Genomic DNA, 15,670 nt, shown 5'->3' with positions numbered 1-15,670 from the left:
CTTACCATGCTAACTCTGTGTCATCAAGCATGATTAATAAATTTTACATCCTTATATCTCCCAAATCATCACAGTGAGAAAGTTAAGACAAACATTTAGTGTGATGTCTTGGTTCCTAATGAAATGAATGGGAATTTTGCATTAGAGTAAATAGAAATCTCAAGAGTTTCAGTGGCACAACGACATATCTCCTGTGCTGACTTTCCAGACTGTTTGACATTGAACTGCTTTTTGGCTTTGGAAACTCTCCAGGTAAATGACAAAGATATTAGGACTTCTAGGCTATGACATGTTCCCTTTTCGGAACTTACATAAATTAGCAAATGTTCGGAGCACCAAGCGCTCACTTCTCTCTTCATTTTACTCGTGTCAGATACCCCTGAAAATATACAGTCACTTTGGAGATTCAAAGATGATTAGATTCAACTTCTAATTTTATACGCCAGGACTGTTAAGGCAAATGTTATTTGAAGTTACAGAAAGCTTGTTTCTACTTACCTTGTATCCTTGGTTAATACCATTGATGAACTGTTGTGGTGGAGGGTTCCAGAAGAACTGGATGGTTGTGGAGTTCACGGCTTCAACTTGCACGTTCTGCGGTGGAGCTGTAGGCACTGCTCCCAGTCAGCAGAGAGGGAAACAAAATAAAACAGAGCGGAGAAGGGATGAGGGGACAAAAGAGAAAAGCTATTCACTGCCACTAACGAGTCACAAAGTAATAACAACCTTGAGAAAAGGATGCACTTGTGAAATGGTAACCAGCAATTATTTGGAAAGAAGGGTAATTGGGTTAATTTCTCATTCTGTATTGGGGATTCTTTCAAGGGAAGGGGATGAAATGATTTCTGTAGCTTATTATTCCACAGATGAGTTTCTCATACAGACTTGAGACAGAAGCTAGGTAATGATAGGTGAACACATCTCCTTCAATTATGACTGCACAGAGAATGAACAGTTTCAGAAAGAAATTTCTTGAGTCTTTTTTAATACGGCACAATTCCGCAGATCAGACAAGCAAACATGGAGTTTGCACAATTAAAACTCTAATTGTGAATTATAATCTGGCGACAGCATCTGTTTATTATTTACTGCTGCTTAAAGAATTAGGACCAGTCATATCACATGCAATAAAGATTTTTCTTGGGAATTGGAGATGTTCTCGTTTTATCTTGATATGATATTCATTCATGTATATTGAATTGATTATATATATTCTGAGCCAATACATCCTCTAATCTACTAAAAGCTGCATAAACATTTTATGCCAAGTATTTAATTAGACAGATGTTTTCTCAATACAAAAGAAAGCATGGAACATAATACTGCCTTCAAACAACAAAAAATAACATGTAAATATTTTGCCATTTAATATAATGTCTCTTTAAATACCTTCCAGGCAATTTCTCCAACTTATTGCTTTAGGATGTCATTTCTATAGTTCTCAGAGGAAAGAATACTAATAAACAGGTCTATTTTTCTGAAATTACCAAGCTTATAGTAAGTTTAAGAAAACAACAGCTCTTTGAGTATAAAAAATGGACTAATATCCTTTGATTCCTAGAAAACAAGTTTAACAAAGCTTAAAAAATATTACTGTTGACAGCCATGTGCATTTGTATTCTGCGAAAGAGGAACTACCCGCAAGTGGTTTTGAAGCCTGGACAGCTTTGTTCCTTCTGCTTCCAAGGGAAAATTTCCACCAAAGCCCAGTGACCTATGTTTCTCAAAAGTATCCACAATTCCCACTGAGAAATGGTGGTTTGCTCCATACTCTTCAAAAACAGGCCACAAACTTTTCAAGCTTTAAAGTACTTTTGGAAGATGAGTCTTTGCATGGAGAAGAAATCAAGACATTAAGTTCAAAAATGTAAAAATGCCCATTTTTCCACCAAAAGCTATGTTTGTTCGAAAGAGACATACAGGGGTATTATTCTTAACTGGTGTACAGCTATAGTGAGTCTGCAGCCAACAGAGCTAGGAACTGTACACTTATCAAAGACATCCACAACCTAGAAACATCAACACAGAAAAATGGAGAAATGCTCAAAGATTTGAAAGGTTTGATATAGCAAGAACATCCACTTTCATGCCGTGTCACATTAAAACTCCCTGATGTCTACCGTGGCTTGAAAATTTAGCTCTGCACATTTTTTTAACTTCAGAAACTGCACATTACTCAGAATTTTCTTCCCCTAGTTTAAAACTTGATGTCACAACTTATGAACGATGCATAATTATTGAGTCCTAAACCCAGAATTTATCTGATACTACCCTAAATTTTCATCAGAATCCGGGTCCTACTGCCTGCCAGGTATCATAATGTCCTGTACGCTTTTGGATGGTTATAAGGTTATCTTAATGACCTGTAGACATCATGAAGTTTTTGTAGTTAAGAGATTCACCAATACAGTCATATATATTAAAGTCACTCTACATGCATAGTAAGCTGGTTTGGCTACTTTCCCATACTAAATGTATTTTTTCTTATTCATGTTTTTTGATGAAACTGTTTATTATGAGAGCCACAAGATGTATTTCAATTTGCTTTTGTGTGCAATACTTCGTATAATTAACGGATGACATGAATAAGATTTAAAAAAAAAAAAATCAAAATTCTTACTTTCCTGCATATTTGCATATTCAGATATTGTAACTGCCAGAGATTTGTCATTGCAGAAGAAAATTCTATTAGAAGCCTTCAAGTTAGTTTGTTATCAGGAAGTCACCTGGATATCACTGATAGATTAATCTCCTTCTGTCAGGAAGGCTAAATCAGCTGAGCATCATCCTTTCCACTCATTCCTCTTTCTTCTGTTGAACTGCTCCATTACAACTCTATTTATATGTGCTAGGTTGACTTCATAACACAATTATTGTACAGAAAATCTATACATAACCCATGTGCTGCCCACTGACAGCCACACTTGAAGAAATGCAGAACTTAGTCAGTGGTAGGAAGAATCTGTTTTTTCCAGAGCATGAGAAACACATACAGGTGACCTGAGAGCTAATGGTACAATCGGTCCCAGCAAGATACTTTCACTGCCTTTATCATTTTCCTGAAATAGATTACCATGCACATTGCTGCTTCATTTCTGTGGGCGTTATTTTCTTCAGTGGCGGATCCCATGGATGCTGTACAATGAATAGCAAATTTCCAGCGATTTTAATATCACAAGGATTTTATTCTAAGGGTCTGATGAGTCTTTTACAATACAATTCAAAATATTGCAAATTTTTTAAGAGAGGAAAAAAACCTACATCAGCAAGCTCCAAGTTTTCATTTGCAGTCCTTACAGTCCTAAAAAAAGCTCAGGCAAGCACTTGAGGATTGGTTTACTACAGTTTTAGAAATGTGGATAACCAAATGCATTAGTTATTTCTTTTGAAAAGGGAAATATTTTTCTTTCATAAGGAGATAACTTCCTGAAACAGGAATAAACCATCATACCACAAAAAGTACCTGCTACAAGAAGAAAAAGGGTAAAAATTATGAACAGAAAACATAAAACATTCAGAAGTTTGGAAATCATGATTTATATTACAATTTCTCTTTGGACATCTTTATTGAAAAATCAACATCTGAATCTCAATGAATGCATTTAAAAGATGGAAAGAGCATGGTCCATCTGATATGCATAAGCTTAATTATACTACAGAAGACATAATACATTTTTATATTTTTAATCAGTAAAATAATGGCATTATAATCTCAAATTGTCTTCAAAGTGCCAGTATAAAGTTCTCCTTTTATGTCCTGATATTAAAGACTTCCTTGGGTATCTGAACAGTTTTGCATTTAAAAAAGAAAAGAAGTCTGACAGAAGCTAAATCAGAATTGACCTGGTCACTTCAAAACTCAAATACTTGTCCAAGATCGTGGTTAGTAACTTATTAGAACTGCAACTGTCCATGTAAGGGATTTTGGAATTTAGTGGTAGATATCTGTCCTCTTCCTACAAGTTTCTTGTTGTCAAGCAGTACAGAAGCTACCACTGTCAAATAGGTGTTTCAAGAGTAATCCCCAAGTATTTACATGCTCAGTTTTTAAATCTGTTCATCGTGTTTGCAAGTATTCCTAAACCATCTCACAGTGGAGACCCATCTGGGAGTCATCTCGGAATTGCAGATCAAATTGGTCAGACAAAACCAACTGTTACTTTCTTCCCGATAAAGTTCACGTGGTTGGAAATCTGTTAAGAGCTCAGCCCCCGGGACTGCAAGTTAATGCACAGCATTCTAAGTAGAAAAGGTCATGGAAGCACTCTAGATAAAAGCCATTAAAAAGGTTTCACTGACGAGATAATTGAGGGAAGAGAAGGCATTAAGGTTAAGCATGTGTACATGTAATTACTCTGTCTCTAGCTATGTGCAAATAGCATGTAAACCCTGCAGAGATTCTGACAGCCAGACTACTGGTCTTAAATACAGATCTTCAACAGAGGCTTGTAGAAAAGTCTCCTACTGCTCTGGAGCTCCTGACCTTTGAGATGGCAGCTTCCATGTCTCAATAAGGCGGGCTTGGGGGAACTGCAGGTGTTTCTCTATGTGAAGGTTTGGTTGTTCCTTTAATGCCCTAACTTGAGGTGCTAAGCTGCACATCCCCAGTGGGAGCGGTGGGGAGAGTCTGCCGCAGAAGCACACGACTCCTCCTGTGAAGCCTATTCCCCTATGCTCCCGGCTGACACCTTTTGCTGTGCTATGAACTGCAGCAGATGCACAGAAAAAGTGGCCTCTGCAATTCTACACATGCCGATATTGAAATTCAGCAGTGTGAGATTTGGCACTAACTGATGAGTTTTGCTTCTTGCAGCTGGGAAATGCCTTCTTCCTTTCTTGCACGCCTCTCACAAGGACAAGATTTTACTTCTTTATTAAGAACTGGGGGCCAGGGACCTCACCGAGACAACTGCTAATTTCATAGTCTTTGTGAAATCATTTATTAAAAAAAAAAAAAAAAAAGAGAAAAAGAGCCGTAGATAGCAAATTGACACCTAGCAGTGATAAAACTGAAAGATACAAAATCCAGCCACTACAACTCCAACCTGCTTCTGCACAGGAGCAGCTGGGCCCAAACTGGCCATGGATGCTCCACGGCTGTTGGTAGGTTCCCCAAAGGAAGTAAACGAGGATCTTCAAGATGTTTTTGCCGAGAAAGCCTAAGGGAAAACTAAGGGAAATGTCTTTTCACTGAGAAAAAATTGAATGGTTGCAGAGGACACTCCTTATTCAGAGACTCCTTTTTCGAGACTATTTCCTACATAAAGTAGGAAGCTCTCAGTTAACCAGGTTTTCTCTAGCTCTTCTGTCTCAGTCTTATAAATTTCTCTGATTCACCTCCTACTGCCTGAGGAAGAAACTACTTTGGACCAGGCTGAACAGACTCATCTTGCTTTTATCCTTCTCTCCACATCAAGACTCACTAGTCCTGTGACTCTCCCAAAGGGCCTTTTGCTCAGAGTTTCCTGGCCTTTCAAGGTGCCCATGCACAGCAGAGAAGGGAAAATAAAACAATATTGAACTGCATGTTGAGACCTATGACCTTTAGGACATAAGACTGGCTTTTGAGATATGTATCAAAAGAAACACATAGCACTTAAAGTAGAAACAAAAGTGTGTTAATATCAATGCAAAGAGCCTAATGAAAACTATGTCTCTACTTATAAACCTTGCCTTGCCAATATCTAAGGAGCAGTGGGAGTTTTTCAAAGAGAAAGAAGTTCAGAAGTATTCGTGCTAGTGAGATAAAAGGGACAGACCCAAAGTAAAGGATGGAAGCTTCTGTTTTCTCAAATCAGCCTGCAGGAAAAGGTAAACATGTCCAATTGTACAGAGGAGAGACATCACCATCACTGTCCAGAAAGATGTTTATACATCTCACAAAGCTATTTTTATATGAAAAAGTATTGGGAAACTTCAGTTTTTTCAAACAGCAATGAAAAATCCTGCAGGACACTGTTTAAATAAGTAAAAATTGCCCTATGCAGAAGGCTGGCACAAATCCCTGTGAAAAGTAACATCAAAGTAAGGAATAGCTGAAGAAACTCTGATGAAGACAGACCTATATATACAGAGCATCAAAGGATTAGGCTGAATATCACTCTGAAAAGACTTTCAAGATTTAGAGACAGTCAAACTGTCTGACCCTAGTGCTAGGATGTTCAGTGCTTTGCCAGTAAGTCTTTCTGACATTTTATCTAACTGACATTACGTGCTACAAGTTTAGATCTTTCAGCATCTTGCGAGTTTGGCTACATTCTAGAAGTTGGTGATTTTCGAAGACCTTTGAGTAGCTGATTAGTTATCAGTGGCTAAAGCAATGCCAGAGGACTAATAAGGGATTAATAGACTAGGTTCTGGTATAAATCCACAGCTTATACGGCCAGTCAATACTCCCTATGACAAAGATGCCAATGTGCTGATCTGCTCCTGCCAATGGGTTGATCTGCTCCCAGTGTTCGTTTCCTGCCAGGCTTTGACTGCATAGCACACTTGATTAATATGAGGTGTTTCAGGTATTTTTCATCTGCAGACAGACAGGTTCTTGCCAGCATAGCTCACATCATTTAATGCATGTCAGAATAGAGGCAGCGGTGGTGGTAGTAGGAGAGGGGGGTGGATGGGAGTGTGTGTCTTTGACATTTATCTCCACTCATATTAAAATCAGAATATGATTTACAAGGCGGTTTTACACATGGCTTTTTCTTACTCCTGCTGGTTTGGTTTAGGAAGGCCATTCCAGAGCAAGAAACAACCACTGGCTTTTCCTGTCATTTCCCAATTACAAGAAAGATAAAGGAGCAGAGTTTCTGACACCAGTGCATTACATATGGAGACTTGATATTAATCCAGTTTCAAATGATACTGATACTTAATCCAGTTTCAAATGATACTGATACTAACCAGCCTCCCTTTTCAACTCTAAATGTAAAAAGGCTTCAGACACTTTTTAGAACAGACTGTATGCCTTTGGTGTTTTGCACAGAAACCCAGCAAGGCATTCATTAGGAGATGGCAGCATCCGTGAAGCAGTTATTTACTGCTATTATTAAATACTGATATAAAATAAATAAGAAAGATCCAGTTTTTCTTCCATATCTACCCACCATTGAGCATTCAGGAACTACATAAAGACAAAGAGGCCATTGCAGGTTGCCCTGCAGTCTAAACACTCTTGCTGATTAATATGAAAGCAGGACTGACTACACTTAATTTATAACAGAGGATTTATATCCTTATAAATGACAACAGACAGCCAATCAATAAAGGATGATAATAACAGCACATAATATCAAGGGAAATTAGAGTCAATTGCAGTGTTTAAGTAAAAGAATGTGAAGTCCAAACCTGAGTCTTAATGGATGGAAGGTTAAGGTGCTATGAGAGCTTAAAATGTGCAAATAAACAAAGTAATGAATTACAAGCATATTCACAAAAGAGATTCAAATTCTGCGTGCAAACCAATTCTCAGCAGAGATCTGGTTTTTAGTGGGATAAAACACATTAATCCTGGCTGCAAGGAGAAGACTTTAAGAAAAACATTTCAAGGTCTGCTATAAATACTTCTAGAAAGAGGTTGAGTGTGTCTAGACTCCTCTAAACTGCAAGACTTTACATGCCCTAAGACAAAATATAGATAGCTTCCTCCTTTAATTGTTGTGGTTAATTAGCGTTGCATATGAATAATCTTTTCTTAAAGATCTCCCTGCACCTCAAACTATATCTAATCATGTTATAATGTACTCCTAGTAACAATTAACAAACAACTATGTATTCTTCACTGATTGTAAATTAACTGATCTACTGTAAATCTGCAAGTTTTTAAAATAGTTTAATTGTTTTATGACCAATAAAGTAGAGACCATGTACTGTCCAGTGCTCAGAATCCAGCACAACCCTGCAATTATGGGAATATATGAAAGCTTTAAGGGCCTGGTACTTAATTATTCTATGGATTTTTATACCAATCTAGAGGTGTAAACATGCCTTACACTGGTTGTAAAAAGTAATTACATATCCTTTTGTTGATGTAATTTATACTCTTCTTAAAGCACTTACCAGAAAGGTGTGGAGGAGCTGTAGCATAAAAATCAGGGTTTTAAAGATCATTTTATCTTCTTCTTTGCAAATGTGTGCACCATTCCCGAAATGCTACAAAACACACTTTCTCCACAGGCTGTTTTTCTCTCCCTACAGTTTCCTTACAATGTATTCCATATTTCTAAAACAAGGTATTCTATGATTACCAAAACTAATGCAGCTGGTTTACTCAGCTTTTGTCTCCTACATTGCATACGCAGCACCATGCATATCTTGACCATGATTAACCCAATTCCCTGCCATATTCTCTCCGACTCTCCTGGCAGAGTAACCTCAGCCCCTGCCTGCCACACATCCTATAAATCCATTCCATGGGACTCCAGCTCTCTTCAGCATTTTTATTTGTTACTTATGCTGTGGCCAACTCTGACCTGCAAGTGTGGTAACATGTCATCACGAGGGTCAACAAGAACAGATAATTTTTGAATTCACTCACAACTTTCTCGACAACAGAGACAGTAGCAGAGTCTCATCTTGTCTCTACTTAGGCATTTGAAATTTGTAGGTGTTTCCTACCCCAAGCTGTCTACCAAATTTGACTGAAATGACCATTCATGTTGCAAGTTGTTAGGTGGGACTCTCAGAGAGTGCATCTCCTCCTTAGCAAATGTGCTATAAACTGTAAAGGATATATTGGTTCTATTTGCTCACCTCCCTGTAAAGTGTACTCTGTCACAGGTCTGCTGAACGCTCCCAGCCCAGCTCCATTGTAAGATGCCACCTGGATTTCATACTGGGTCCAAATGATCAGGTCTTTCACTAAGCAGTAGTTAATTTCTGCACTGGTGATGTTCTTATACTGGTATTCTCCAGGGAGGCCGGCCAGGCGATACCTACCATATGGGAAGAAAAATTTGCTAGTTAATTAGATGGTATCAATTATAGCAAATATCCTGACTAGCAAAATAGCTTCCTTTTTGAAAAGGCAATATGCAAACTTTTACAGCAGAATTATACACAGCATAATGAAAAATAATCAGAAAGAACAGACTAACTCCTGATAAGACCATATCATGTTTGACTGCTATAGTATTTATAATCTGATCTCACTGAGATTACATGCTCAGGGCTAAACAAAACGGGTATTTTATCCTGTTTTACGGTTGCAGAAAAATTACAGCTTTTTAAATGTGGCTTGTCTAGTAAAAGCTGTGATTTAGTAGAAAAAATAGCCCAGATGTGATTTTTATCATGGTGCTCCTGTAAATCAGCTTGAGAAATGTTTTTTTTCCTTCTCCTCTGAAATCTGAAAAGGAAGAACTCAGAGGGCTCTGCCCTTCGAGAGTCTCAGGCATTGCCATCTCTGGCTTCTACCAGGATTTACTTCACAGAATGATTAAAATAGGGATGGAATATAGTTGAGACTGAAAGATTAGTTAAGCATTAGAATTCCAGAAGAAGGGCTGTACCAAATACAGATGAGTGGTAAACATCTTGACAAACTTTCTGCTGAGATATTGGAAGCTGAAACACTGAATATATTTTCCCATGTAAAAACTGTATTGCAGAAAACAGAGCCCATTTGATGTGTCTCTTCAGGCCAAGAAACTAAGGAGAAGAACTAAATTATAGAAAACAAACAAACCTTGCAAATCTGTGAATGTGAATAATGCTGTTTGCTTTCCTTCCTTTAGGAAAATGGTACAACGGATGCTTACAACATGCTAATTCACAAAAAAAAAAAATCAGAAAAACAGGCCAAGTAAGGGGCGCAAGGCATTACTATTCCATGAAAAAGACAAATATGGAAACATTTGTATTTTTATTAACCACACAGCCTATATGCACTCTTATTCATCTTTTGCTTCACAGTAATCACCAAAAGCTTATTGACACAGAACAATTTCATTGACATCTTACAGGCTGATTTTAAATTCATCTAAGTTAAATTAGTGCAATTTCTATGACTAGACAACTTCATGTATTTCAGTCATAGATTTTGTTCTAGTCTTCTTGTAAAGAGATCAGGTCTTAATCACTGACAACCCGTCTATCTTCTGCTGAAGAGCTGCTTGCCTGACCATATTTTGGCATACTTAATATTTGTAATGTTACACTGGTGTGATTCCATTTATGAAATACAAGTAAAGAAACATCAGCCCTCAGCTGAGTTTATTGAATGTCTTGATCTTTTTCTATTTTATGCAGTATCTACCTTTTTCTTTTTTTTGTCTCCTGTGAAGGGTGCATGCTTCCTGGCAAAGTCAATTCTTTGTGCAGCAATGTTTTAACTCACACCTAACAGACAAGGTGTAGAGTGCTCCTGTGATTTAATCTATTATGCTGTTAGCATGGCAGTCCTCTAAATGCAATACTGCCAGTGAGAAAAAGGGCAGAGGAAGGAGGCCAGTTCAGAAATGTCATGTCTTCATGATTTTTCTCACCATGGACTTTGATGTATACTGCGTATGACTTGTGCAGTGCACCTTCACTTTTAAAGAAAGATCAGGTGCTCCATCAATTTAGTATCTTGCATGTCTTGAGCATTGGGTCTCTGGGATGCATGGTGGTTTTCATTTTGTTATACCCTAATTTGACAGAAATCAGTATAGGAAGACTTTTCTTGAGTGCACATTGCTGTGACCACATAATTTGACTTGGAAGAACAGCCTGGTTTATTACCTGGGACGGTTGTGCTTTTATATGATAATCTTAAATTCCTGTTGAACAAATAGTTTCTCTGCTCTGTAGTCAAGACTAAGCATGTGGACATCAAAAATGTTCACACATTGAGCATAATGAATATGATCACTCTCTATTAAAATGGAAAGATGTTATAGCAAGGACAGGGATCAACTATGCTGATAGATGTTGTAGAAAATACTTAAGTTAAACATTATCGAAAACTCTATACGGAGAAAACAGAACAGATTGCCAGAAGTAGGGGGCTGTGGGATTGCTTTCTCAAAGGACTTAATGCTGAGACTGGGTAAGACTCATTGGGAATAGCTAGGGAATTAATCCTATCATCGAGTAGACTAGTTTGAAGGAAAGAAGTAGGTAAATAGGTACCCAAGTCTCATGACAAGATTCTAGCTATAGACAAAAGTTAAACCACCTGTCACTGATGACTGGCACAGCTTTCAAACTGAGTCCAGCTCTTAAAACGGCAGGCACTTGCACAAGCAGCTCACCACCGTGGCTCTGTGCAGGTGACAGGGAGATTAACAGACTTCAACTCTGTCTGCAGAGAGAAGGAACTTTCCAGCACTATTTTGGGAGCTCACCAACACTCTTAACATCACAAAAACATTTCCATCCATGCCAGCAAAAGTAGGAGCACAGCATGAACAGGATGTTGGCATTTAAACCATACCATTTAGTTATCTTTTAGCAGGTTTGGAGGACACTGTGTTAAAAATGTCAGCAGCTTGCCTACAATAGGCTGTAACCATCACTTGGAAATATGTCAGGGGCAATGCTTGGGAGTTTCCCACAAAAACTCTAATTTAGATAATGCCCCCCTTACTGAAGGTGCAGCCCTAGCTGGCTGCTAGCACTGCAGGGTATGTAGGATGCCAAATGAGCAAGTAGTTGAATTGGGTAGGAGTGAATAACTGAGTCCCAAAAAATTACGAAAGGGAAATGCTCTGCAAAGTCTTTCAGTATGGCAACACCCTTTCCAACACAATAAATCCCCTTTAAGCAGAAAGACTGGATGTATTCAGGATTCCCAGTTACCTGCCTGAATCTGTTTCTCATCAATAAATACAGATGGGGCTGAAAGAATCTTACTCAACTGACTGATTTTCAAAACCAAATCAAGGTCCGCCATGATGCATCTGACCTGTCATTCCCTCTCTCCATCTTGTTTGGCACAAAACTGAAGCTTATTGATTCTATTCTTGCTCTTCCATAGTGCAGGAGCCCTGCTATGTCTTTAATAAATTTAATCAACCTTTCTAGCAGGAAGCTGAGACTGTAATAAGCAAATATACATCTGCAATGCATAGGCTGCACTGTAACAACTTCCCATGTGAACAGTTTTAGTACTGGGTGCTTCGCTTCACTTTGAAAAGGTATCTGGATGTTGAGCATCTCCACAGGGAGCTGGTCCACTTAGGCAGTCCATTTGGAGTAGTGAACAGAGATCCCAGCTCACTAACTCTCTAGTATAGACAGGCTAGAATTTAACTGCCTGTGCCCTTGTGGCCACTTGAACAGGGGTGTTTTCTCATCTGTAATAAACCAGGGCAGCCACAGCATTTGTAAATAATAACTAATATATTTAATGAAATTAGAAATAGTTTTAAATACACTCTTAAGTCACACCATTCTGAATTCCCTCATACACACAGAGATATCTCCAGACCTTCCAGGTTAGGAAATGACTTACCTTAGGATGTACCCATGAAGAACTCCATTATGCTCACTCTCGGGAGGAGGTTGCCACTGGACCATGATAGACTGGTTGGTGCGCCCACTGGCCACTATGTTTTTAGGTGGGGCACTGGGGGGCTCCTCAGGTAGCATCAACCTAAGTACAAAAGAATGTGATGGAGGTGGGTGTTGAAATAAATGTCAGATAACATTTCTATTTCATGTATCTACTGCATGTGAACCAGTTTCTTTTATCAAAGTCTGATGACTAGAAAGAAATATAGCGCTGATCAAACTGCTGAAGACATGCATGAAATAGTTACAACAAATCAACATAATAGGAAATCAGTTAAGCAAGCAACAAGACAGACAGCTGAGGTAACCTTATTCTCTCTGAATCACCCAGGCTGCTACAACTCTTTAAAAAGATTACAAGCCTGAATGAGTTAGAGCTCAAGTCCAGTGTCTGTGGCTCCTTCCAAATTGTTTCTTTCAGCTCTTTCAATATTTTTCATATCAAACTCCTACATTTTGAAAAAGCCATTTAGAGTTCAGCTGTTCTGCAATTCAAGCTCACAGCAAACTTTGGTTTGCAGAAGAAGGGGGATGCATTTGAAACTAAATTTGATGAAGCCGTCCTTCTATGTCGCATCTGGGTGAATTCCAGAAGTGACACTGCAATGATTGGGTGAATGCTGTATTCCTTCCCGGGCTAACTGCTGTGGCTTAGCACAAGAGCAAAAAAATATTTGCAAGATTCTGCTTAACTGATACTCTGGAAATATGAGGGCACCTCTCCCATCGTGTGCCAATATTCTGTGGCGCCTAATTGCCATTATCACCAATTACTGACAGCTGCAGAGCACTCTCCAGAGGCCTGGGTAATGCTAACTGCTCCATTCCCTATGGTTGTGCAGAAGATTATTTTATTTGTTCACAAACAATCAGCATTTTTTTTTTTGCTCCCCCCCCCCCCCCCCAATTCTAGGTTATTGTACCTTTAGTACACAGCTATTTATTTTTACTGTACCTGCTGGTCTCAGAGCTGTACTGGCCCTTTCCCACCTGGTTAACTGCACACACCCTAAACTGGTAGGTTCGGGCTGGAGTTAGTCCGCTCACAGTGACACCAGTCATCTTTGGGTCAAGATTCGATAGGTGAACCTTCCAGGGAGAATCTGTTGGAATAATTTACATGTGAAAAAAGATGGAAATGCTTGTTAAAAGCCCTGCAGGAGTGAGAAAACGCCTCTGACTGCTCAGAGCTCTTTGTGCTTGTTTTCCTCAAAAGAACTTTGGGAAGAAGTTTCTTTTCAGCAGAAGAAACCTTCCTGTCAGCCCACACGGTTATGCAGATTGCACATTTGTCTACTGGAAAGTGATGCTGCACATGTCATGGCATAATAAATAAAAACTATATTCATTAACATTTTAATAAAAGAGGAAACAAGCACGATAAAGACAGATGGGCTGTGTATTTCACAACCCATCTGTTTGGCAGGCCATTACAACACCACACCCTTGAGTGGCTCTGGTGGAAGGACTGTAATGAAATTCACAGTCAGTTTGGAATATCTTCCCACCCAGCTTGCAAGCAGGTGTAGAAGCGTGACTCTCTCTGCCAAATCAGCCCTTTGCTGTAAGACCTGAAAAAGCTTCTGCTGCGGATCCTACATGTCTGCAATTTTTTTTCTGGAGATAGTATATGGCATTCGGTCTAATAATTTCCTAGGAAGATTCTCTGGTATACACAGCCCTGGCAGCACTATAAAACCCTTGTTGTCAGTTCACATGCTTGACATATCGAGCTCCTCTGATGCCCAAATTACATTTTCAAGTTTTCAAAGAGGTCAGAAGTGAAACATGTTGAAAATTAAATATCCTGACTTCTTTTCTTCATAGCCTGGTGTCACATATTATCCCCAAAGTCATGAGTGAAATTAGTCAGGGAGAAGTGACATTTGGTCTGTGTTGCAACAGTACAGCAATGGAATCAGCCAATTTAAAGATTTGTTCAGTTTTTAAATAATACCAGCTGTTTTCGTGCTCCCTGCTCAAAATTACTAACACTTCTGGAAATTACTGAGGAGCTAGCTGTAGATTTTGGCAACGTATCTGTGCATGTTGCTCATCAGAAGTGCATTGCAGCTCCTGGCAGGTCACCTAGACGTCTGCCTGAAAATGAAGATGAGATGTCCCAAATGTGGAAGGCTGCTAAACTTCACACCAAGAGGTAAACCACTAATTTAGTGCTTTTCTGGCAGATTTCTTAGCAAGTTTAAGTCCTCTAGGGTGTGAAGCCAGTTGGGCTATAAACACTGCATCTTCGAATTACTCAAAATATATTTATTCCAGTAATGGCTTTCTGAGAACAAAGTCTTTTTTAACAGGAAAACTGACACAGCAGAATACTGGGAACGCTGGAGAGGGACATTCACACAGCAGTCAAGTTCCATCCTCATCAGTTGTTGATGATTTACCAACAGTTACTTTGGCTGCAAGATCTTGATGGCAATTCATCTTAGCTGAATGCTGAACTTCTTTTAGAAAGACCTCAGAGGAAGCACACCTATGCTATCTAGAAAAGCATTGGTGAGGAGTTTTTTGCACCCTAGTTCCTTCTGAATTTTGTCAAGCTTCTCTTGAGACTTCACAAACAATTGTTCACCTTGTTACAGCCAGAGCACACAATTACAAACCAAGGTAAGCCGAAGTTAAGGTATGGCTAACTTAGTGCATTGCCTGAAGCAGCTTCCTGAGGAAAACGGAAGAGCAGACACCAACAAGAGAGTGAAATACCCTTGTATGAGCTACTTGGGTAGTGGTCCATTTCCTAGAGCATTTCATTTGTTTACTGCTAGTGTAAACACCACCTGAGAGTGCTTAACCCAAGCAGCTCAATGTAGTGAGCAGTTTGATTCAACAGCAGGGCCTATTAATCTTTTCAGCACCTTGGGGCTTTGCTCTGTTTATATGCTGCATCTGTAGAATACTTTATTTATTCTTTTTCCTCTCCTGGTGGAAGATAAAAGATCTGGCAGGAAGAGAGATTAAACTGAAAACTAATATAAACGAAGCCTATTCATCTCCTGGGCACTCTGATTCGTAAAGGAAAGTGGTTTGGGGAGGATTTGCTCGCTCATGGAGCAGTGGATACAGTGAGCGTGCAGAGTATCTTTAAAATTTAAATGTCAAGGCTTTTTTTTTGACAATCAATAAACTAAACATTCCGAAAGGCTGTTCTCCATCC

General features: G+C 38.9%; 1 protein-coding gene across 9 annotated transcripts in view; it reads right to left on the bottom strand.

Annotated features, from left to right (window-relative positions):
• SDK1 (sidekick cell adhesion molecule 1) overlaps positions 1 to 15,670 on the bottom strand; it is a 424,191-nt gene that overhangs the window by 109,528 nt on the left and 298,993 nt on the right. For all 9 annotated transcript variants that reach the window (XM_087732480.1, XM_087732484.1, XM_087732481.1 and 6 more), the window contains 4 exons: positions 13,451 to 13,598; positions 12,437 to 12,577; positions 8,752 to 8,933; positions 499 to 614 (listed from right to left, as the gene is read on the bottom strand). In XM_087732480.1, coding sequence (XP_087588606.1) covers positions 499 to 614; positions 8,752 to 8,933; positions 12,437 to 12,577; positions 13,451 to 13,598 — 587 coding nt within the window. The remainder of the gene's footprint in view (positions 1 to 498; positions 615 to 8,751; positions 8,934 to 12,436; positions 12,578 to 13,450; positions 13,599 to 15,670) is intronic.

The sequence above is a fragment of the Nipponia nippon genome, unplaced genomic scaffold (assembly GCF_047370975.1).
Source record: "Nipponia nippon isolate SJK-2023a ecotype South Korea unplaced genomic scaffold, ASM4737097v1 scaffold_5, whole genome shotgun sequence".
Lineage (NCBI taxonomy): Eukaryota > Metazoa > Chordata > Aves > Pelecaniformes > Threskiornithidae > Nipponia > Nipponia nippon.
Note: the sequence above shows the minus strand (reverse complement) of the source record. Positions and strands in the feature narration are given on the sequence as shown.